General features: G+C 33.9%; 3 protein-coding genes across 6 annotated transcripts; 1 reads left to right on the forward strand and 2 right to left on the reverse strand.

Moving 5' to 3' along the window:
* Positions 1-2,731: 2,731 nt before the first annotated feature.
* On the forward strand, positions 2,732-6,995 carry LOC105325287 (RNA-binding protein 1). 3 transcript variants are annotated; one of them, XM_011424791.4, is made up of 6 exons: positions 2,732-2,867; positions 3,074-3,295; positions 3,681-3,806; positions 5,960-6,049; positions 6,337-6,403; positions 6,694-6,995. In XM_011424791.4, exons 2-5 carry the CDS (start codon positions 3,084-3,086, stop codon positions 6,380-6,382), a joined length of 474 nt encoding a protein of 157 aa, XP_011423093.1. In that variant the 5' UTR covers positions 2,732-2,867; positions 3,074-3,083; the 3' UTR covers positions 6,383-6,403; positions 6,694-6,995. The 3 variants fall into 3 exon arrangements, 2 of the variants coding, with proteins under 2 accessions (XP_011423093.1, XP_011423091.1); XR_010714061.1 differs by lacking the exon at positions 6,694-6,995 and adding an exon at positions 4,712-5,354 and having other exon boundaries at positions 2,740-2,898; positions 6,337-6,387; XM_011424789.4 differs by having other exon boundaries at positions 2,740-2,898.
* Positions 6,996-7,867: 872 nt separating this feature from the next.
* Positions 7,868-14,091, reverse strand: LOC105325286 (kynurenine--oxoglutarate transaminase 3). Of its 2 annotated transcripts, none has more exons than XM_011424787.4 (13): positions 13,936-14,091; positions 12,649-12,717; positions 12,413-12,464; positions 12,039-12,137; positions 11,478-11,627; positions 10,935-11,021; positions 10,579-10,695; positions 10,112-10,232; positions 9,451-9,617; positions 8,819-9,005; positions 8,524-8,600; positions 8,309-8,395; positions 7,868-8,066 (listed from the first exon to the last, which is right to left on the reverse strand). In XM_011424787.4, exons 2-13 carry the CDS (start codon positions 12,714-12,716, stop codon positions 8,007-8,009), a joined length of 1,272 nt encoding a protein of 423 aa, XP_011423089.3. In that variant the 5' UTR covers position 12,717; positions 13,936-14,091; the 3' UTR covers positions 7,868-8,006. The 2 variants fall into 2 exon arrangements, with proteins under 2 accessions (XP_011423089.3, XP_011423090.3); XM_011424788.4 differs by having other exon boundaries at positions 13,932-14,080.
* Positions 14,092-16,697: 2,606 nt separating this feature from the next.
* On the reverse strand, positions 16,698-22,199 carry LOC105325285 (kynurenine aminotransferase). Its single transcript, XM_011424785.4, has 13 exons — positions 22,109-22,199; positions 21,874-21,941; positions 21,215-21,266; positions 20,986-21,084; positions 20,651-20,800; positions 20,357-20,443; positions 19,753-19,869; positions 19,400-19,520; positions 19,103-19,269; positions 18,693-18,879; positions 18,105-18,181; positions 17,631-17,717; positions 16,698-17,271 (listed from the first exon to the last, which is right to left on the reverse strand). The coding sequence occupies exons 2-13, from the start codon at positions 21,933-21,935 to the stop codon at positions 17,140-17,142; spliced, it is 1,338 nt and encodes a 445-aa protein (XP_011423087.2). The 5' UTR covers positions 21,936-21,941; positions 22,109-22,199; the 3' UTR covers positions 16,698-17,139.
* Between the last annotated feature and the right edge of the window lie 2,280 nt (positions 22,200-24,479).

The raw sequence follows: 24,479 nt of genomic DNA on the forward strand, positions 1-24,479 counted from the left end.
TAATGAATAATTCACAATATCGGAACACAACCACCCTTTTGGATCTAAAATATTTTTCTTGTGCGAAACTGTAAGCCCAGAAACCCATTTTTCGTCTTGAATAACCTTATCGGAACCCTCTTTACATTCTAATTTGATTTTTTTAACGGGAATGTCGTCGCCAACATCCTCTTGTTCTAACGCGGCGGCGGCGGAATCCGGAGCTGGTATAACTTCCTTGTCGCAATCATTCGGTCGCGGTTTTTTCCTACCGGATTTTTTATCGTTACGTTTCAAACTATTCTTAGACAACTGCTTAAGATTAATTGTTTTCTTTGTTTCCGAAATATTGTCCCCCATTGTGATTCGCGCTGCCAAAATATGATAACAAGTACCCGTGGCTGGGCATTGACACGATTCTTTAGGAAATAATGCTACTGCGTATTTTTTGTGATTATTACCGTTAACAATGAAAGCCTTCTGATTTTCGACAAAAGTTACACCATTATTCGCGACAGTCAATTTGGCTAAACACGTCTGTGATAAATTTGAATTATCAATACCTTTTAAATTTGTTTCGCTAATTTCGGGAACGGTTTCCGCGGTAATACATTCTGAAACAAAAGGTACATGTTCATCGGAGCCGACATCGACATTTTCGTTGGAATTACAAATATTAGAGCTTACATTGACAGCAGTTGTAGAATTACAATCAGATTTACACAGTGATTCTAAATTTTCTAAAGTACCACGCACATAATCAATAATCTCTTCAGGCTCTAATAACTTGCTAGGAATTACAATCTCATCCTTTGGTATTTTTATACAAGAAAACATGTCTAATAATTTATATTGCCCTATACCTGCTAACCCACATTGAATATTGTAAAAATACCTATACTGCAACAATTGTAAACTTAATGTTAAAGCATCTACAGGAAGTTCTTTACCGTTAACATGTAATTTCAAAACATTATTGATACTCTCAGAAGCATTGTTTGTAATGCCAGAAAAAGGATTATAGAGACCTGGAAACTGTTGAACAACCCATTTTGCTGCATGATTGATAATATCAGACTTTAGATAAACATTAAAATAATCGACAGCTGATTGTGACCATTTTTCAGTTACATCTTTGATGACATTCTCAACATTGTCTTTATCACTCTGTAAAATACTAACTAAACCTTGTACATACACTGAAATTTCGTTACTCTGAGCACCATTTTTTTGTAACCAAAATTTAAAATCCCGCTTTAAATGATTCCAACAGAATAAATTCACACTATTTGGCAACAACTTACTAATAGCATTGGAAACAGCCTTTTCCCTATCTGTAACAATTGCAATTTTTTTAGAAAAAAGTTTTGGTATTTTCTCAATCAAATAATCAAATAAACGTTCGTGACATTTTTGATATTTACGCTCATGGATTAAAATGGGGGCAGAATTCCAGCTGCGTTGATCTTGAAGCTATCATCTTTAATCCATCGTTGATTTCTTGCGCTCTCCTGTTACATCCATCGATGAATCCAACGTTGTTCCTTGCTCCCTCGAAGACGTTATAGTCCCTGGGCAAGACGGCCGATGCTATGATCCTCGCTGTTGGGTTTGATGTCCAGATGATCTTGAGAAGGTGCTGGTATCGATGAAGAGTTGTCGCTGGTTCCTCCCTCGGGACGTTGTTGGTTCCGGCATGAATAACGATGATGTCGTGGTCTTGGACGATTCCGGAGAAGAGGGCCCACATCTGCTCCACGCGAAATCCTGAGGTACAACGGACGGCGGTGTTGTCCTCCAGCTGAACATGGTGAAGATACTTCAGCTGCGAATCTCCCACGAATAAGACAGACATTTTACACACTCACTTGAACACAAACTCACAATTTCACAATGGATCACGAACTTTCTCACTTGAACACAAACTCACAATTTCACAGTGGATCACGAACTTTCTCACTTGAACACAAACTCACAATTTCACAATAGATCAGGCGCTTTTGAGAGCACTATTAGAACTTGTACGAGACAGGTTATTAATAGCAAGTGATGATTTTTTTCTCGCTAAGGGTATATATATGCTTCTTAATTTCTTTTTAACCAATGAACGTGGAGATTTAATTTCCATCCTTAATTGTAGCAATTAATTATCCTTCAAATTTATATATCACAGCTTCCATGGACAAGCTGCTTCTATGTATTTAGCTCTTGTACATTCTTACTCACTTTGATTTAAACAATTAAAATCATCATCCGTTCCTAATTATCACGGCTTACACGGACAAGCAGTTTTTACATATAATTATATACATAGTTTTGATACATTCTAATTCACTTTGATTTAAACAATTAAATCATCATCACGGCTTACATTGACAAGCAGCTTTTAATTCAATTTTAGCTATGGTACTGTTCTACTTACTGTGATAAAGCATCGTTGATATTTATTTTTAATAAATAATATAATAACCTTTTAAATAAATAACTAATAACAATTTCATCTTAATTTCGCGTATATATTGTTTCTTTTTAAAATGATGTTTAAAAAAGCAGATGTAAGATTATAATCTACGTATACGAGTTCATGTAGTACATATATGTTTTTATTACAGGTGTTGTTCACACCTTCCTGTAGGACGGCTTCTTTACCTGAGCGATACCTGAGCGCATTAATAAAATTTGTTAATTTTGATCAAACTTTACCCTATTATATTTGGAACAAAAAATCGAATTCATATTAGCCTAATGGTATATTTTTTTTCATTGATGAATTTATAAAAATCGAGGAGATTGAATTGACCGGGGCTGTTTTTAAAGGTGACGATTTGACTAGCACCCATTCAGAGTAGTCGAATAAACCAGTAACCGCTCTGGCATCAGGAAGCCAGGTCAGAAAAATTTTGTTCATCAGAATTTAAGGTTAGATTTTAATATCATTGTAAAGATTAACTGTTGTATTTATTATTTTAGTGTCATGTTCGGTAAAAATTTTTTGATTAAAGCCTACTACAGTTTGTATTACTGGCTAGCGATCAATGAAAATCGTGCGCCATTCAAAATGGCGGAGATAATTTTCTTGGACCTGTATTTTCAGATTGATCAACATGGCTAATCGACTAAAAGAATGGAAATTAGACTGTAAAGTTTACATAGGTGATCTGGGCTATGGCGCAGCCAAACAAGAACTAGAAGACGTGTTTTCGAGATATGGGCCAATCAGAAATGTTTGGGTTGCTAGAAACCCACCAGGCTTTGCCTTTGTAGAATTCCAAGATCCCAGAGATGCAGAAGATGCAACAAAGGCACTTGATGGAACGTATGTTATCTACATATGAGTTTTTTCCTTCTATATAAAGCATAAAAAATCTTACAATTTATAAAATTGTTTACTGCTCTATGTCATACTGGCATGCGACCAGTTCTTGCAGAGGACCATTTTTCGCCCGAGCATTGTTACGTCATTTTCATTCATATAATTTCATGTGTTGGTAAAATAATGTAACAATGCACTGGCAAGAAATGGTACCTGGCAAGAACTGGTCGCACGCCAGTATATGTAATCCTGATTTTGTTAGCAGTTACTTATATTCCAATTCAACCAAATTATAATTTATCAATTAAAGTGATAAAGCAAATAATGATAAGTTGCATTAATACATTATGATTTAAAGTTATTTAAAAAAAATGTTGAAAATCCATAGGAGAGTAAATGGCAGGAGAGTAAGGGTTGAAATGTCATCAGGAAAATCACGCTGGGGATCTAGAGGTCCTCCCACACGCCGTGGGGGAGGGGGAAGAGGCAGCAGAGACGATCGTCGAAGATCTAGGTAATTATCTGTTTTATCTTTCTTAATTCAAACATGCTTGTCAGTTACAAAGGCAGGGAATTCAAATCTAAATTTGATTTGAACATGTTTTTTTTAACTGTATCTGAAGTTCTAAAGGATTAGAAACAAGTTCTGTAAACTTGCAAATTCTCGTTAATATTGGACATTTAATGGCTAGACCCTTTCCTCCACAAAGACAAAGACCTTTTTTTCTACCATGTGAATTTCATGATCGAATACAGAACATTATGCAACTATGTGTATCAAGAGAAATTTTATGGTTATGGCATATAATATGCACATTTTTGGTTTTTTCTGTAAAACTCACTTCAAACTATTCACTTAAAATTTAAAAACAATCGTTATGCAATCTAAAATGTTGCATTTATAGGTGAAGAAAAAAAAATTTCATTTTATATGTCTGCTTTTATTTTTAAATGTTTTATGCCAACAATGCATTTATTTTGACCATTGTTATATAAAAATGGATCTGATCATGTTGATGCTAATATTGATTTAAGTTTCAGCAAAAGGTGACTTAACAAAATCATTTTTTTATGTATGTTGTCCCTTCATTTTGTTATGGTAGTTCACAACACTTTTAAATCTATATATCTGACTGGATAGGTCCTATTAAATTTGCTTTATTGTAATGCATACAAGCATACAACTATTAAATGAGACAAAAAAGATATTTAAGAAATACATTGTATTAGAGAAATCCAAATTAGCCAATTTGGAAACTGTTAAAAATGTTAAGAATTAAGGGAGCCATATACATCTAGATCAAATAATGCAAAAAGAAAAAAAAGATTTTTTTAGATTAAAGAAAATGATATATTACCATAACTGTGATTTCTGTCTGTCTTGTCATTTTAACCTTGACTGATGTGAACCCATTACAGGCTTTCCCTTTATGCCCCCAGCCAGTCGGCGTCATCGTATCTCTCCCCTGGTCAACGTCTGCCCTAATCAACATTGCTGATCAACTTGATCAACATCCCACTGTTCTATCAACTGATATCAACCTGCAGCTGTCTTTAATCAGCGCTGCAACGACAGCCGTCAGCGTCAACAAGAGTACTATGGCCTTAGGGATCAAAATTCACCCAGAGCAGCTCATGTTCAGTCATATTCAATCATAGTCAATTTGTGAAAACTACCGGGTAGGGGAGGGGAATCGGAAGACATCAAAAATTGTAAAATAGAGTTCATTATATTTTTTTTTTTTTTTTAGTAATTTCTAAAGTTTTATTAATTATTAGATAATCTATTTTTATTAAGAATGTAGAAAAAAATGAAAGTTTTTACTTGTTTCCAAGATGAAGGTTAAGTGAAAAATGATTCTTTAAAAGACCTCAGTGGTAGAGAAAAATCAAAAAGGACTATGTTGAATTGTCTGAACAGCCCTTATGTTTGATACCTACTTTTTTACAACGCCTCTCTTCGACACACACACATCATGTTAGTTTCCCTTTCTCCACGGGTCAGCGTCAGCATCTCAACTTTAGCACCTCCTCTTATCGTCAGGACAGCAGCTTGACAAGGGTACAGGGTTGTCAGTTAAAACCAGTTTGTTCTGGTTTAAAGTCTGTTTGCTTATATGCTTTCTACTAACCATGAGTTTCATCAAATTTGTGTGTTGGGGGGAGGGGGGAACACTTCATCATATTCAAATTTTTATTTTGAAAAATGGTGGGTCATACTGCAGATTTACTTGGGACACGCCAAAGTCAATGTAGTGCAGGATGATGTATTAATTGCATGACATCATATTGTTTCAACATTTTAATACCAGGGGAAAATTTCTTTAGAAGTTTAACCCATTTTCTGTTTTTAATTGTTGTTTTATGTATAGTTTGTAGTTAAATACTTTACACATATGCATAATCATACAAAAACACCTTTAGAAAGCTTTTATTTGGGAGATTGCTCTTTCTTATTATTTTTGTAAATGTGACCTCTTGGACCTTCCTTATATTGCTTTTGTGTATTGCCATAGTTTTGAGGGGAAAAATAATGAAAAAAAAAAAAGGTTTGAAAATTTATGGCATATTTAAAAGCATGTAGGTTTAATAAATATATTAAGACAAGAGCAAGCAACTGTAAAGCTATAAAGATTCCAAAATTTATTTCTTGATATTATTCTTCAGATCACCATCACCTAGAAGAAGGAGTCCATTTTCCCCAAGAAGAAGAAGCCCCTCTCCAAGAAGGAGGAGCAGAAGCAGAAGTCGCTCAAGGTACATATAACAGTTCAAATAAAGAAATACCCTAACTATATATGTGAACAGTTCAAACAAAGAAAGCACGACTAATATAAGTTTTTATAGGTGTGTGAACAATTAAAGTAGAAATTACTTTGGTTGCAAATAATTGTGTTAACTTATTAAAAACAGAAACATCCTCATTTGTAATATAGAAAAAGTTAATCTTAGAAAACAATATTGTTAATGATGTTGTATATAAATCTATTCAAAATATTGCAATATTTTCCCATTAACCAATATTTGTTTTTTTATTTCTTAAGATCTCCCTCCTACAGAAGGTCCCGATCTCCATACGAAAGAAGATAAACAGAAAAGATTACCAACAAGGTAGGTTAAAGTAGGTTTGAAACATTTTTCAAGGATATATAAAGTATATTACAACAAAATAAACAGGTATTATGGATAAAATAAGGCTGAGAGAGAGAGAGAGAGAGAGAGAGAGAGAGAGAGAGAGAGAGAGAGGAGAGGGGGGGGGGGAGAGTCTGATCTTTCAAATAAGAACCTGTGATAGGTCAGGTACCTATGCCTTTTTATTAAATCCTGTTTTATTTTGATAAACATGCACTAAATAGGATGTCAAATGATACGTAGTGTAGTAACTTGTATTTTATTTACAGATTCAGTAGCCCAAGTGTACTTGCAAAGTTCACTGTGAAGTTCATGTGACTAAAGAGTGGAAAATTTTATCTTAACACTGGCTGTTTTATATTTTTTAATCCATATCATTCATCATGATTTTAATTGGATACACATACTGCTGTGTCTGTCAACAACATGTTCCACGAACACTTGGAAACATCAACATTATGGCCTCTTGTCATGTGCATTTTATGATGTAAGATAATGAAATATGTATATATATTATATAACTGTTTTTACATACCTACAGATGTTGTTGAAAAATAAAACTCGAAACTATTGTGTGATATTTGATTGCTTTTGCTTTGTTATGTGACCAATTCTGTCAGGAAACTTGTTTGTATTCTCCTGGAAATTACTTAAGGTGGAATAACACATCATCACAAAATGGCTGCCCGCTGATCGAAACGACATTTTGTTTTATTATTGGGTTTATATCCACCGCAACATGTAAATTACTGCATAGCTGAGTGGATTAAGTGGCGGGCTTTTGATCCTTACATCCCGACTTTTAATCCCGCGAGGCCTTTTGTTGTTACTTACTGAATTGAATTTTTTAGATATTCATTTCTTATCCCCAAAGTGCAAATATTTTGCTTATTTGGCATATGTACAGTTTATTTATCATTATATCTTAAGTTTCATAATCAAATAACTTACTGTTAATTTGAGTGACTTTTTCCAGTGTGTTATTCCACCTGAACTGTATTAAAGGGACTTGGACACAATATGAGCTCAAAGTTTTAAACTTTAATTTTCTATTTTTAATGTTTAAAATGGATAATATGGGTATTTGTAATGACTTGTCAAAATTTGAAAGTCAAATATTGAGTTACAAGCAAGATACTCAGTTTGAAATTTTTTGTTTTGTAAACAAAACTTGTGTCATTATTTTTTTTTACATATGTGTCTTATTGACATAAACTATCACCTCATAATGCTCGAAGAATGATTCCTTATTCCTTAAATAAAGATGAACTGTAACTTTACATATATCCAACCACAATTGTGAAACATTTGGCTAAAATGTGGCAGAGTACTGTAAATTTTGAATATGATTGTATTTTTGATATCAATATGTCCTAATCCACTTGAGATAAACCTGTTTTGGAATGTTGGGGACTTAATTCATTAAAGTAAGACAAGATCACAATATTAATGTTTTGTATATTTTCTGGTGTTCAAGAGAAACGAAACATATAAAAGGCAATTTATATTACATTTCAAGATTGAAGGTGTGAATGCAAGAGAGTCAGAATCCCATTCAAATAACACTATTAGAAAATTCTTTTCATTTGCTGTTATTCCATTTTGTCAGTACTTCTTTTGCTTTTCTGAGAGTTTCATCAGTCTAAAATAGTAGAAAAAATGATTTTAAAATAATTTTTTCAACGGTGTGTACGAGACATATATTGTTAATAATTTCTCTCCGCGAAATAAAGGTCACTGTACATGCAGTAAAGAAAAAGATTACTAGTATTGTAAATTTGGAGCATACAGCAGAATTAGTATATTATTTGAATTTCTAGGATTGCAAAACCGAATTGACATATGGATTTAATGTACTTTACATCCACTCGACCCGGTACATACCTTTGCAAAACAAATACGGACGTATTTCTCTCCAAGGTGTCGGTGTTCTTGAGAATAGAATATGGAGAGCGGGATAACTGTGAACTTCTGAAAAATAAAGTCCGGAAGTATAGTTTAAAGTCCGGATGTAGCATAAATCAAAATCCAGAAGAGTGAAACAATGTGCTAGTGGTGTTATATCTAATTTCTCATGCACTCGTTTGACGGCTACATACTTTATTAACAATTGCCCATTTCACGAACTTGACATCGAACGCCTCCTGGGCCGATTCGTCCATCTTATTACCAGATTCTGTCGAGAAAAAACCCCATAACTTTTCATTATTTATCACTATCTAAATAAAATATTCAGGAGAATAATCATTCCAAATTTATTTTAGCAAAACTTTAAAAAAAAATGAATAAACAACGTAAGCTCCTTTCACTGTTTGATTTAAGCCAGAGCACATGGTCTATAACCAAATGACAACCCCGGCCTCCAGTTCAAATATATAAACACCCGTATCTTGCCTAGCTTAGAGATGTTCGCCACGATAAAGTAGCCACCCCCTGGCATGACAGGGTCCAGTTTGGCCTCTTGGAGATACTCCACCAGTTGGTCCCTTTTATTTTGCATTTCATTTGGTAGCTGCCTGTAATAGCTTTCTTCACTCCCTAGGAGCTCCTCCTCTTTTTCAAATGCGATTGCAAGTGCTTCCTATTCAGGGAAAAAACAAGTGATTTTGAGATTACTTAGAAATTTAAATCTCACATGATCAGAGATTTTATGAATAATGTTTGGTTTTACGTCTTGCTCTGTAATGCTTTAATAGACCTGTATTTTATTGTTAACTTCGAAAAAGAGCCTGTTACAAAATAAAAGTTTCCCATACCTCTTTAAAGAGGGACAATGACTTAAGGTGGTATGGGTATGCGACGGTGCATGTCTTATATGCATCATTAACCATACATTATAGTATAGGACTAATTCCACAACTCAATGACAATTTTGCAGTAACAATGTTGTATATTAGTGCAATCATTACAGCAATCAAACAATCTGTAGTTATAATCCTGTGCGAGTTTGAATGTATTCATTGATCATTTTACGTGGTAACTCGACCGAAATCAATGAAAGGCCAGTTCTTTTCCGGAAACTGTACCTGCATCACTGACACACCTCCCCGTATGGTCAAATGATGGAAGCTCTGCAGGGCGTCCATTAGATTGGCGGGACCAACAGCCCAGCCTGTCTTCCAACCCGTTACGCTGAATGTTTTCCCTGCACTCCCAATGTTGATGGTTCTCTCGGCCATTCCATCCAACGTAGCTAAACGACAGAATTTTGTTGTCTATCGGTTTTATAGATTGATGAAAATTCAAATCGTTTGAGTATTTTTATTGTCATTCTTTTCTATCACTAGTGCATTATTTTCTTCACCCTTTTCTTGTTTTAACGAATTATGCCAGCAAAATATTCTTCATCTTAAACCTAATTTAATGTTAATTTTAAAAACTGTGTAGCCATGCATAGTTAGGGTTTGGTAAAAATAATGCATAATCATGTCCCTAAAGATGATACTATACACCATTTACATCAAATTGAGTACGTGGTTCTACTTGAAAGAAACGACTAATTTGATGTTCACTTTTTAAAAAAAGTTAACGAATAAGTTGAGAGTTTACAGTTACTTCCTACAAATTGTTTCAATACATTGCTGAATAAGTGAAAATTCAACAGCAAGTAAAGAAGTTGTCCTGCTCTGAATCACAACCAGAATTTTTAAGAAGCTGGATATAGATATTGGTTACAGTTAAGGTTACCAATGTAGATGTGTTTCCTGTTTCCATACACTAGCCATTGGTAAACTTCATCTGCAAAACAGAGTGTGTCGTATTTCACACACAGATCGGCGATGGCTTGCAGCTCGTCTCTGTTAAATACCTAAAAGAATTCGTGTGTGTATTTAAGAAATAAACAGCAATTTAAAAAGTTAACTGGGATATGAACTTGGTTGGTCACGTGATCAAATCTTGTGAAGCCCGAAGGGCTTTAATTCTCAGAAGACTGTAAATATAAAAATATAAAACGCAATGCAAGAAGTTTTCGAACTGAAAGCCCAAGTGAGCTTAAATGATGAAATAACGTTATTCAGTGAGTGATCATTAAACAGAGTTGGACAGACACGTTGCTCAAATAATTTTTCAAGTTTGATAATATTCAAGATGAATGTAACATCATAATCATACTGTTTAAATTCAAGGTTAAGAAGAATGAAATTCAGTAATACTTTGCCCAATGGATTCATTGGTGTATTCACAACAATGGCCTTCGTTTTTGTGCTGAATGCTGCCTGTAGGGTTTGAAGGTCAAATACCCAATCATCACTGCTTGTTGAGTTATCTTTCTGAATCAGAGAGAAAAATATGCATGCACGATTTTTTTTCGTTGAGTTTTGAACACACTTGTTGCATGCATATCAAGTACACTCTTTCAATGTGCATGTACAAATCTAATTTAAATAAAATATTCTGAATCTGCTATCTGTACCATTTGCACGTACACATTACATAATTACAAATGAAAACGTATTTAGGTCTTTTGTTTGAATGCATTGCTGTTTTGCATGCTTCGAGGGTCACCTACAGGAATAAGAGGAACATATTTGACCGAAGCTCCTGCAAGTCGGGCGAGTTCAATGTATGGCTCGTAGCAGGGTTCTATTAACACAACCTGAAATATGATAAAATTCATTTGTCATATATACATGTGATCTAGGCAATAAATGATTCTAAAAATGGACTGTTACCATACAACAAAAGTCCTTATTTTACAAATCATGCAAAGATTGATTTCAGAAGACATTAATTAAAGACATGTCTATCATTAAAGATATTGGAGTTTTTTCTCGTGTTAAATTTACATTTTAACTTTCGGTTTTCAAAATATTCTTGTATCAGCTCAAGGCTGATTGATCCAAAACCGGAGAGCAAAATTTTAAAAGCAGAAAACAATAAAGTTTTATTCTGTTGAGCAATGAAGTCAATGAAAATAGACCAATTTTTCGGGTGTATTTTGATTGAAATGTTTAACTAATCTGAAGGATAATAAGTTAGTATAAAAATTCAAATGATCATTTCCCTGAGACAAGACTAAGCAGCCTGAGCAACAACTTAAAGTACAACTTGCCTCATCTCCCGGACAGATTAGGGATTGGAATGTCGTAAACAGGGCGTCGTATGCACCGATTGTCGGCAGAACTTCCGTCATTGGGTCGATGTCCTGCTTCAGCAGTCTGCCGTATAGCTTTGAGAGTATTTTGCAAAAGCGTTGGTGCCCCTAATTATATTAAAAATATTTAAACATTCATCATTACAGTGGTTGCTTTTATTGACTGCATTGTATTTTCCCGGCCCCTTTTAGAGCTACACAGATGCATTCACTTTTTGTTTAAACGGCACGGACGCTATTTAAAATATCTAGTTTGCATTTTTTGTTGTTGTTTGGTATGCTTTAATGTGACATTTCTTATAAACGACCAAAAATCCTATGTCAGTTGTTGAGTTACCAGCGATAAGTTTATTCTGAAAACAATTAAGAAATAGTTTCTATCGCGAATGGCACATCTTTAATGTAATGCATATGAATATAATATATTCTGAAGTGCAGTGAAAAAAAGGCATTTTAGCTCAAATCGTGGCCATGTCCCTTTAACATTTCTATGCAATTCAATGTTCGCCCTTAACATACTGCAGCTCTGGTGTAGTGGTGAATCATGTGATTAGCGTAAGATGTCACATGTCCCAAGGCCTTCACCACGTGACTTGGTGGTGCAAAGTCAGGAAATCCCTGGGGAAGAAAAAAAAATGTCTGTACAAATACATGTTAATGACATGGTATAATTTTGAAGCTTCCATTTTCAATGCATAAAGTGACACTTGTGCACTCCTGTTACTAGAAAACGAAATAAATCAGAAACAGCTTTTAAATGTCTCTTTTCTGTCACTCAGTGACACGACTACGAGAATTATTATTGCAATGCAATTATCAATAATGTTATAAATGAAATAAGGTCTCTATAATTAAATTCTCTATGAATAAGGATTTGATTTATTCAAACTCACCAACGCCAAATTTAGTGCACCGTTTTCTGCAGACAATTTCAAGATATCCTCCCTTAAGAGAAGGTAATCTATTATTTCCCAATAGGCTGTATACATGTAATTTTAATAGATACAATATATGTAATATAATATATTTGTACAAGTATTATCCCTACAATTTGGAGTTAATTAAGGACATCTAGTTAAAACCATGTGTTATATATAGCTGTTGATGAAAGAGAGGTTGCTTTGCATACCAAATGTTCCCCTTTTTTCCTCCACCATAGACCCTGTCCATGTTAATGTGGCGGGTGGATCCTGACATACTGAAAACAAATGCCATCATAGTGCTCTGTTTATAAATAAGATCAAAAAATGCATGCGAAACAATAGTACATGTCATGTACTTCCGATATTGCGTTTCTAGTATTTGACTCTATTCGCGGAACCAGTTATACATGGACAAGCTATGCATTGTTTACTTGGGAAATTGACAGCAGGCAATTTTTAAAAGATACATATTGTTACCATTTTTTCATCAACATAATTTTCTTTGCAAATACTGATACTGCTCTCTCAGTGACACAGGAACAAACAGAATTGTATCGTCATTGAAAACACGCTCTCTTTGATATATACATGTATATAAGAATTGAATAACATGGTGTTCAATTATTTTTTTCAAGAGGGGGTGGTTATTTTAGGTTGGGGTGGGATTGGATGCAAGTGAAAATGGCGTAGGGACATGATACTATGTTCATACAATGTACAGATACTAGTGGTATCTAGACCATTTACATTTAAGTATACTTGAATATTCAGTCGTTCATATATTTAGTACGTACTCCGACGAACAATAATATCCGTGTTTCTTTCACGGAAGTGCATTTTCAAAAGCAGTTTAAACTTATTTATAAGTTAACAATTAATAAAGGAGAAAACATTACACAGAATGCACAATATGTCTACATATCACATGTTTATACTCTCTAGAATTTCCCGCCACTGTTACATCCGGGTTTTTTCGAACACAATTACATTAAATAAGTAGTTTCTTCTATTTTTTTTTTTTTTTTGGAATCACTATGTTGATCTTATCCAACATTCAAGGGATCCCAAAGTAAATTACTATTATTGCTAATACTTTCTTATACAGTTTATTTCTAATCTCAAAATTCAGGGGTCGATCATAACAATGGTGAAAATTTATTTAATTAATTGAACATGTACATTGAGAATTTATTCGTTTTTATATGCAGGAAGGATACGTGATTATATTTGCGTAAAATGACACAGAATTGATAAAAATCTCTTTTTTGATTAATATGTAATGTTATTTGCAGACTACTTTGTCATTTATTACTGAGCATTCGAAAAAAATATCAAAATCACAGGTCAATAGATAAGGTCACTAATGAAATCAATTTTATTTTGAATTATTCACTGTTTACTAACGTGTATCTCTTGATAAGTCATTCACAAATTTACTGAAGTAGGATAATAACAGAATTACGAATTACAATATAATTTGAAAACTTACTTACTTATCGGTGTTTTCCTTTGTGCTTTGGAAAAGAACGATACTTAACAAGTTGATCCTGATATAGTCAATTTTTACTATGACTAAAATAAAGTACAATGTCTATACTCGGGCAACGTTGAATTCAATCAGTACAGGAGCTGCATTGTTACACTACTGAAGTACCGTGTGTCTTAATAAACACCGTTTGTTCTCTTTATCTACAACTACATGCAGAATACGATGGTATAATAATGCACTGTGGAATCAATGGGATATTTCAGTATAAGTGTATAGCTCATAATCTGTTTGTATTGTAACGCACTATTCGAGAGTATACAATTAACTACTTCATCTTAATATCCTATTCGATTGGCGAGGAGAAATATGTGTATTATACATGTATATATACCCTTCTCATACTTCATGATGACAAGACGTACCAAAAAGTTCGTTCATTGTACATAAATTGACAGCATATTTTCAATTACATGTGCCTTCATGTACATGTATATTAAAAAAATGTATGAACTGTAGAACCGAATGGTGCATTAATATACATGCGCGGATCCAAAATGGTTGCTGAGGAGGTGTCCATGGGATAATTGGGGTAGTCTTCGCCTATTTTTAGTAATTTTATTCAGTAAATTTAATAAATTTATTGTTCATTAAATAAATAAATTCATTGTGCTCGTTATAAACATTTGAGGAAATCTAATATACTAGTATTCTTTGAATAAATGATTATCAAAGCATTTATTACTGCAAAGAACGCATGGACGAAAATATGAAGTTCAAAGAACGCGTACATGTACACGAGACCTACAAATGTATATACATGTATATTCATACACGGACAGACCGGATAGATCGTAATTCTGATTTTATTGTCAGTGGTTATTAATTATAACTAGGTTTGATGAGGGAGAAAACACTCTGCATAGATGTAGATGTAATATCTATATTTTAATTTAGAAGCTATTTTAGAATTCATCCCTCAAATGTTTTTGACATTTAACCAGGTTTTAGATTCATACATGTACATGTATAAATGAAAATAAAATGTAATCTTATTAATAATAATAACAAAGGGGCTTGATTAATGCTCTGTTGCTTGAAGAGAATCTACGCTTTGTTAAAAAAAGAAGAAAATGAATGCAGTAGTCCCTTTCATTCTCTTATATTACCTGTGTTAAATACGTGTAGCATCTCAATACTACATATTTACATTCACTGATTTACAATCCAACCTAAGATGACGATGTATGCATTTTTCTGCAGTGACTGCTACCTTCATAATCCGCATGAATCGTTTGATATAAAAGAAAGTGCATGAAAGAAAAAGGCCATTGTTTAAATGATCATTATCAAATTACTGGACCGGTAATTTAATTTTTTGCACATGCCACTTTTTTGCATTCAAAACAGAACTTCTATGAATCGCAATATTCAACCCGATTCAAACATTTGCAGTGATGTAGAATAAATGTTTTTTTTTGCTCCTTAGGGTAGAGCAGGTAGCAGATAACATGGTTAATATAGTACAGTACACCTATTAATAATAAGAGTAACAATGTTCATATTTCTGAGAGAGAGAGAGAGAGAGAGAGAGAGAGAGAGAGAGAGAGAGAGAGAGAGAGAGAGAGAGAGAGAGAGAGAGAGAGAGAGAGAGAGAGAGAAGGAGAGAGAGAGAAGGAGAGAGAGAGAAGGAGAGAGAGAGAGAGAGAGTTCAGACAACTGACAATTTAATTATTGCCACTAAATATTTGGTCTTGAAGACTTCTAAATCTTTATGATGTAACAAGTGTCCTATGTCACATGACTTAAAGTGGTGAAACCACGTGACCCAAGTATGGCCAGTCACGGGGTTTCAAGGCCCTGTTCACTGGATCGAGCAACGTCAGAGGCGCTTCAAAAATGACGAACTATGACATTTTAATGCTGGAATAACACTGTTTTGTGTTTCAATCAACTTTCATGAATTATTATATCTGCATAATTTCAAGGACCCCCCCCCCCCCGAAAAAAAAAAGATAAAGATATTTTTAAATACCGCTATACGTTTAAAAACGCGATATTTTGTGTAAAATATCTATATTCCAAGCATTTTTTACATCACTAAATCCTTTCAACATTTTGCTGATTCATGAAAAAAGTTATAGTTGAAAGAATCGCCCTTCAAACAAACCAACAGTAAAAAAGAAGACCCTAATCATGAAGTGATCCAGCTCTGTTGATATACATGCAATGCTGAAGAATGTTAACATCATATTTTTATATTCATTTCTATTCCATTCCATGAGCCAAATTCATTGCAAACTAATGGATTGTACGTGTGTGTAGAAACATAAATCATGCTAAGCAATAAGCTTTTTTAACGTTGATCAATGTTTGTCAAGAAATTACAGTTATGAATATGTTAAAAAAAACATTCCAAAGACTCGTAAGCAGAATGATGACAAACCAAATATCAAATTCTATATTTGTGGAGTTTTAACGACAAAATTTTTCGCAGTTTTCCTTAGGTGCCCATTGTATTCATGTTTATCAGCAATTTGAATGCTCAAGAAAACAGTATGCATGCTTGTATTAATATTTTAGGCATCTCCTAAAGATGCGTCGTCAAATCCTCGGCTTTAATTCCCAAACAAAAACGTGATTTTATGTAAAAGTATCTCGCTTATTTTTGTAAACACAGAGCCAGACCATTAGCAGCAATAAGGTGTTGATCTTCACTGGCGGTTTGTATCGTCTCACCATACGAGAAACAACAAATTATCAATCAACTGAAAATATCAAGTTTTATTCCAATGAAAAATCATTGTATAACAATTTATTTTTAAAAAATAACGAAGATATAATATATATTATGTAAAGTAAGGTATAGTGTTTGTGATATAAATCTGATTGTATAATCTTATATTACATTTGTAACAACCTAAAGCCATTATGATGATAAAGCATGAAAAAAACCCAACAAATTTTGATGTCTGGTCGGAATGTTTGACAGGTGTTCCTCGTGAGATCCTCATAGTCATTTTTCAATATATATATTCTTCCCCGAAGCCATAAATCCCACAGGAGCATAAAGAGATATGTTTTTCCTTACGGCATTGCTTTTCCGTAAGAGATCCTAACAGATACTGTCATTTCTTGTGCTTTTCCTTAAGAGATCCTTTTACAACGGTTTAAACAGAAACTGTCATGTATTTCTTGGACGATGTAAATTCTATTTTATTCCATTCATTCCGTTGCCATTAAGAACCCCATTGTGTCCATTATGACCATTGGTTACGCCATTTTCGTGTGTATGGTTCCAGTTTTTCAATATTCCTCTAGCTTTCTGAAGCGAATCTTCTGTCTGGAAAAAATGAAAACCATCTGCATTGTTAAAAAAAGATTCCACAAAATAGAAATTATTAAAATAAAAAGCTTTGCTAAGTATTAACTAAGGATTAAGTGCCCTGCACGTAACCTAAATTAATCATTGTTAGTCAGCAGATACTTGGTGAATAAAATACAATAACAGCTAATTATTGTCAACCTTTGTTGGCTCTCCATTTTTAAAAAAGTTGAAAATGTACATGTTATAACGGTCTATTGAAAAATTCACAAACGGCGAAATGTTCACATGTACTAATAAACAAGCAGACGACGAGGCTCTCGAGAACCTCGCGAAAATTTCTCCTACGCGAATAAAAGTTGGTTTACAGTTTATACCTTTGCAAAACAAACTCGAACAAATTTGTCTCCGTAATGTCTGTGTTCTTCGCTGTAGAATATAGACAGGGGTATCAGGGTAAGTTTCTGCAAGGAGAAAATGTAAAGTTATTAGTCTCACTTCCAACTTGACATCGACTGTAATGTTCATCTGTGTTTTATATACCTTGATTGGGTTAGCATTGATTTTAAACGTGTTTTCTAGATACTATATTCCAAAATATGAAGCACATTAATCAATTAAATTATTTTTTGTGGAATTAATATTAATTACGTGCATCATGATGCTTCAATTGCAATGTGGACAGAAAAAAAATATAAAAGTTACGGTGGATTTTCTTTGAAGTCATGCTACTGCAGATACAAGTATATGTAGTATGCATTTCAAAAATTAAAGTAGAGTGATAAACTTAACTTATGTAGATATAAGTAGTATCAACTAAATATTTATCTTCGATGCTAAAATGTCCGTACCTTCTCCTTTATAGCCCATTTTACAAACTGTGAATCGTATGCTTCCTGGCTGTTCGGATTTACACCGTCCTCAGTATCTGAGAAAATAAAGAACCATAGAATCGTTTATTTTTGCATATATGGCGTTTTTCGTGGATTGTCTTAAATGTATACTGGGCTCACTGGTTCGTAATGTTTGCGCTTATAACTGAGTTTTCTCTCTCTATGGGGGTACATTTACAAAATAGAGATATTTTTTTTAAATTAATTGTGAATACAAATCTTCTTGTTATCAATTCAATTGTTATTCAATTACATATTAATTATCAAGTCGCAATTAAATATATTTTGCAAATAGATATACCGAATATAATATGGAACAGAAAGGGAAAAAATTGCTTTCACAGAAAAAAAACCAGTCTACGAATAATTACAATCTTTAATCCAGTACAAATATGTGTGAACTTCGTACTTGCATATCAGGCACGTAGCATCGGGGGGGGGGGGGGGGGGGGGGGCTGCCCCCCCCCCCCACTTTGGTTGAGTCTGCCCCCCCCCCCCCACTTTCAAAAACGATGATACTACCTGCATATGCAATAATTGTTATACCTATAGATGAGATGTCAGCCACAATGAAGTAGCCTCCCCCGGGTGTGATAGGTTGGAGACCAGCGTCACTCAGGTAAGTTGACAGTTCGTTCCGTTTCTGTTCCATCTGCTTGGACAGCAAACTGAAGTAGCAGTCTGGATTTCCAATTCGACTTTCCTCTGTTTCAAAAGCTATTGCTAGCGCTTCCTGTAAAAAGATTCAATTTAAGTGAAAAGTACTCGTTCCTCCTAATTGATTCAAATGGATTTAAAAGAATTTAGCCTATGGTAATAAAACATTTTGACCACGCACATGTCTACAAGTTTGACCTAATTGTTCGTATGCAATTCACTTTAAAAATACAGCAAACATTAACATTTCGTCAGGAAATTATTTTAATTCTAGAGCTACATTTTAGTTGCATATTAACCTGTAGCACAGACGGTGTTCCACGGACAGCTAAATGATGGAACAGGTGCATGGCGGAGATGAGGTGGGCGGGGCCGATAGCCCACCCAATTTTCCACCCCGTGACACTGAATGTTTTGCCAGCACTGCCCATTGTAATCGTTCGGTCAGCCATCCCATTGAGAGTGGCTGCAATTAATACAAAGATCTTTTACTTTGGTTTAAACCGGAGATACGTTAAAAATACAGCTAGATTTGGCAGGTAATTTTCTGTACGATTCCATTCAGTCTAATTGTTTAACCTTTTAAGGCAGCTCACCCATTCGAACAAAGTGTCTCTCCCCATAGATTAGCCATTCGTAAACCTCGTCAGAGAAACAAAGTACATCGAATTGAACACAAAGATCTGCTATCTCCTGTAGCTCCTCTCTGGTAAAAACCTACAAGTAAGATAACTAATATCATCAGGATGGTGTTAAGATTGCGTTCTTATTTTAAAAACAAACGAATGACAGGGTAAATTTATATGGGATTTTTTGCAATTTTCTTCGTTTTATGCACTAGTATTTCAAAATTGACTATACGTATTATTTGGTAAGTTGAAAATATATACCTATTGGTATTAAGAAAAATAATGATATCCTTTTTTTATATAAAGGATAAGATACACACCTTCCCCAGTGGGTTCATAGGACTGTTAACAACAATGGCTTTTGTTTTCTCATTAAATGCAGCCTTCAGGTTTTCAAGGTTAAATTTCCAGTCGTCACTTTCGTTTGATCCTTCTTTCTGAAAAACAAATTTAATAAAGATATACTTTTCTATTACTTGTATATGTTTACATAATTATTTACTGTTAGGTTACTCAGATTGATAACTTGCATCCCGTTTTGCTCCACTGTTGTTTTAATTAAGGTTACTTATTGGTATAAATTAACGCACTTTTGAATGATTTAAAAAAAAGAATTTTACAGATTTTCATCAACGGTTAAATATGCATGTATATATCTATTAGTGTGGTTTAAATATTGATGATAGAATGAAATAAACACTTTTTACCAGTTTTTAAAATTCCGACGATTAAAAAACCATATAGCTTGATGTGTTTCTTTACCGATACATTTACAATTTTTAATATCAAACTAAATTCTATTCAGTAGACTATCAATTATTGGGCTCATTCACTTGTCAAAATTATTTTATTAATATTCAAAATTTTAAATTTCATAGGGGAGTTGTTTTGAACCACACTGTTATAGAACATTTTGCTACTTACTGGAATTAAGGGAACATAGCGCACCGTTGCCCCCGATAGTCCCGCCACAACCTTGTACGGCTCGTAACACGGCTCGAGAAGGATTACCTGAAGAAAAAAATACCCATTTTTCATACACTGTCATATTAATAATTATGACTATAACAACATAAGGTTTGCTTGTTTGCTTTTTGATTCTTTGTTTTCTCGTTTGTTTTCGGTTTGTTTTTAGGCTTGCTTGCTTTTTCGTTGTTTTGTCTTTTGTTCATTGTTTGACGTGTGTTTGTTTTGTTAGTTTGTTCGTTCGTTACCAACCTCATCGCCTGGGTTGACCAGAGCCTGGAAAGCTGCGTACATAGCCTCGTAAGCTCCGATGGTGGTCACCACGTTCTTCATGGGGTCCAGCGTCTGCTGAAGTTCCCGGCTGTAGATTTTCGCTAGAATTTTTACCAATCTTGGATGGCCCTGTAATTCAAAAACTGACCGATATTACGTTCCGTATCAAGTTTAAAGTTTAAAATTAGTTAAATTGAACAATAATTGGGTTAAAATACATCTAAATATATTATGGATGTGAGAAATATAGAATTAACAAGTGGTTATCAAACTTCAAGGGTTATTTCAGAAACAGAGTGCCATTCTATACTCACAAGTGTCCTGGTGTAATGGTGAATCATGTGATTGGATTGGTTAGATACGTTTTCAAGTGCATTCCGAACGTGCTTTGGTGGGGCGAAATCCGGAAACCCCTGTGGAAAAAGCGAAGTTGATCAAGTAATTTATTTATATGTAGCGCGCAACAATGTGGCAAATGAAGAATAAGTAGCCAGAATATAAATAGAAAGAAATGAAAATAATACAGAAGGGTGTTGAACTTACCAAGGCTAAATTAAGAGCCCCGTATTTCCCAGATAACTGCAATATTTCCTCCCTGAGAAAAAAAACCAAAATTTCAACCTTTCTATAATCACTGTGTTCTTAATTACCATGACCTGTAAACGACCGTGTTATATTTTGTTATATTTGAAACAGAAAACAATTCTATTTAAATTAATATATTTTTTTTGGAAGGGGGGAGCGGCTGAAAAAGACAGGGTGTTAAATTTTTTATCGTAAATGTCTCTTGAATGGACTTTACAGTAATACATGTATGTTTTATTCATTCACAAAAACTATCCATTGTGAGTATATCTGGCAAATATTATTTTGTAATATGTGCGGCTGGAATTGTCTATACGTTCTGCTTTAAATCGAGATTTAACAAAAAATATCATAGTTTAAGTCGAATCAAATACATCTGTCATGTTTAAAGCGGACGTCACACCTTTGTTGACAGTTTTACAGAATAGAGGGTTCGCAAAAAAGATCTTGGTTTTTTTTTTCATTCATATACTTAAACTTGATTAACAACAAAATTCATAGCGCTATCACATTTTCCAAGAAATACGTAAAAACGAAAAACAGAGAGAGAGAGAGAGAGAGAGAGAGAGAGAGAGAGAGAGAGAGAGAGAGAGAGAGAGAGAGAGAGAGAATATTACCAAATATTGCTCTTCTGTTCGTTCACTATTCTGTTGGAAAATCTATGCTTTGTAGAATTCATTTTTATCTGAAAAATTTGTTTATAATAGATCATTTTACTTATTTTTAAAAAATCCAATTACTAGATTTTATCGGAAATAAAATGTATGATAGACAGTTTTACTTATTTTCATATATATATTTTAAATCCAATTACTTGAAAAAGAAAATACAAATCAATATCAATTTACTTACAGCTATGCGTCAATTTTTAAATTTCCTTCACTAAGTTCTTTTTCAAGATTTGCGGAGAAAATGGTCCGCCGAGGCTAGATCCCGGAATAAAAGAACACTGGGCGGCCTTGTATTGACATGCCGATCATGTGACTAACAGGTCGCATTTATCTTGTATAACACCCGTAGGTTTAATAACAACACCATACATATATTCACGTGGGATTTGAGTTTTGGCAGATTTTACCTATTTCGGTTTATTTCATTTTAATGGAAAAATCGCTTTACGCAATACCGTATGCTTTAATTGAAAAATCTCGTGAGGCATTATCACAGTCATGCAAATTGCTTTGAGGATATATTGCTAAATAAGATAAATCTATAAAAAGTAGAAATGCATGCAAGTCTCGAGATTTACAAGGTACTAATAGCATTGGTCACGTTTACGGCTCACCGAGTATCGGGATCACTCGGGTCATGGCCTTGCAGGATAAACGTCCCCACAGTCCTCTGTATTTTTGCTTATTTCCTATAGATATACATGGATTATTTAAAAATTTTACCATGTCATTTACGGGGTCTTGTTTAAATGAAAATATTCTGTTCTAGTACAGGCACGTAGCATCGTTTTTGAAAGTGGGGGGGGGGGCAGACTCATCCAAAAAATCTTGAAAGTGGGGGGGGGGGGGGCAGACTCATCCAATAAATCTTGACGAGCAAAAAAAAAAAAAAAAAAAGAAAAAAAAAAAGGATATTCGGACTTCCCCAAAATCTTCAAAATCATAATCCGGGGGGGGGGGGGGGGGGGGGGGGGGGGCGCTGGCGTAGTATATTACTTCAATGTCAATCCTAATTTCCTTATTTTCATATCAATTTTTTACATGCTCACAAAAAAGTGGGGGGTCCAACTCCATGATAAATCAATTTTTTATATGTAAATTAAAAAAAAATTACTTGCTGCGAGAAAAAGTGGAGGGGGGGGGCCTGATGCTACGTGCCTTTAGTAAATAAAATTCATCATATATAAGGTGACGTATATAATACACATTTGTACGGTGCAAGTTAAACATTTAGAACATCCTTTTAGAACACTGCGTAACACTCATTTTTATGTGTATCTATTTATATTGTTCTTCTCACAATATATGATATAACATATACTGTTTAACGTCTCGGAATCTAGAATTACATTTAAACAATAAAATGCTTTCTTTGGTAATTCATTTGGGATATGAGGGTAGCGACATTGCAGAAAAAATAAATAAGTCGCGTTAGCGGGTTATATAATTTTTTATGCAATGATCGCTACTTTCATAACCCGCATGAATCACCAAATTAGCATTTTATTGTTTATATTAGCATCTTTCTTTTTACTAACCAATAAATTGATTATGCAGTCCGTGATTTTATCTTAGGTCGCTGTAGGTTACGTCCAATCGATAAACAGGGCTTGTCAATTTCAGTCCTGTCAGTTTCTTGTCAGTTTCAGTTGCTGTAGATTTCGACCAATCGATAAACGGGCGTGTAGATTTTAGTCTGGCTATTTCTACAGAGCTATAAGTTTCCGTAAGAAATAGAGGGAATATTACTCGGTAGACAAAAATATATTGTCAATTGTATATTGTACAATTGTGTATTGTACCCATGGTATGCAACATGAGGCAGTTTGTTTATACTCCTTTAGAAAAAGTATACACACGTACATGCATGTACACTAAAACATATGATTATGATATGTACTCTGTGATAGTAAAGCAATAATATGATCCATTTTGTGGTTCATACATACAGGAAGTATCGTACATTGCAGAAAAAAAATATTTAATGACTAATATGTTTACGTAATTGAAACTACTAGTATATAATACGGAAGCGCAAACTTTCACTTCTTGTAATAAATCTTATTATCCATCCTGACATTTGATTGTCTTATCAACATACAAAGTAAAATTGCCTCGATATTATTTATGCAAGTATTTTTGCATAGCATTTTGTAATTTCATACCATTTAAATTAGCTTATGAATGAAAAAATGACAATAACAAACCGACAACCATCTCAAAAATTCATAAAACGAAATACAAATTCCAAGCAGAGCAACACGGACCTCCAAAAAGATAGAGGTAGGATCAGGTGCCTAGGAGGAGTAAGCATCCTCTGCTGACCGCTTATCCCATTTGTTATCGAATTGTGAAGTTGGATTGCAATAAGTTTTTTATCATTATATCGATTTAACAAAATATGGAGTTAAAAATATTAACCTCAAAGAATGAGATTTGATTATACAGCGAAAAAAAAATGACTTAGAAAAAAAAATCTTGCGTTATAGTTATAGTTATAGCGATATAATCAAATATCGTTTATGGGAACATTAATATTGAGAAACTATGGT

The sequence above is a fragment of the Magallana gigas genome, chromosome 5 (assembly GCF_963853765.1).
Source record: "Magallana gigas chromosome 5, xbMagGiga1.1, whole genome shotgun sequence".
NCBI classification, from domain to species: domain Eukaryota; kingdom Metazoa; phylum Mollusca; class Bivalvia; order Ostreida; family Ostreidae; genus Magallana; species Magallana gigas.

Coding starts and splice junctions, on each gene's coding strand:
- LOC105325285 (XM_011424785.4), bottom strand. CDS start 21,935: ATGAATTCTACAAAGCATAGATTTTCCAACAGAATAGTGAACGAACAG. Junction 21,267..21,873: donor GAACAGAAGAGCAATATTTG/GTAATATTCTCT, acceptor TTTTTTTCTCAG/GGAGGAAATATTGCAGTTAT. Junction 18,880..19,102: donor GAACACCGTCTGTGCTACAG/GTTAATATGCAA, acceptor ATCTTTTTACAG/GAAGCGCTAGCAATAGCTTT.
- LOC105325287 (XM_011424791.4), top strand. CDS start 3,084: ATGGCTAATCGACTAAAAGAATGGAAATTAGACTGTAAAGTTTACATA. Junction 3,296..3,680: donor ACAAAGGCACTTGATGGAAC/GTATGTTATCTA, acceptor GAAAATCCATAG/GAGAGTAAATGGCAGGAGAG. Junction 6,050..6,336: donor AGAAGCAGAAGTCGCTCAAG/GTACATATAACA, acceptor TTATTTCTTAAG/ATCTCCCTCCTACAGAAGGT.
- LOC105325286 (XM_011424787.4), bottom strand. CDS start 12,716: ATGTCAGGATCCACCCGCCACATTAACATGGACAGGGTCTATGGTGGA. Junction 12,465..12,648: donor GGAAAAAAGGGGAACATTTG/GTATGCAAAGCA, acceptor CCTTCTCTTAAG/GGAGGATATCTTGAAATTGT. Junction 8,067..8,308: donor TCCGTATTTGTTTTGCAAAG/GTATGTACCGGG, acceptor CTACTATTTTAG/ACTGATGAAACTCTCAGAAA.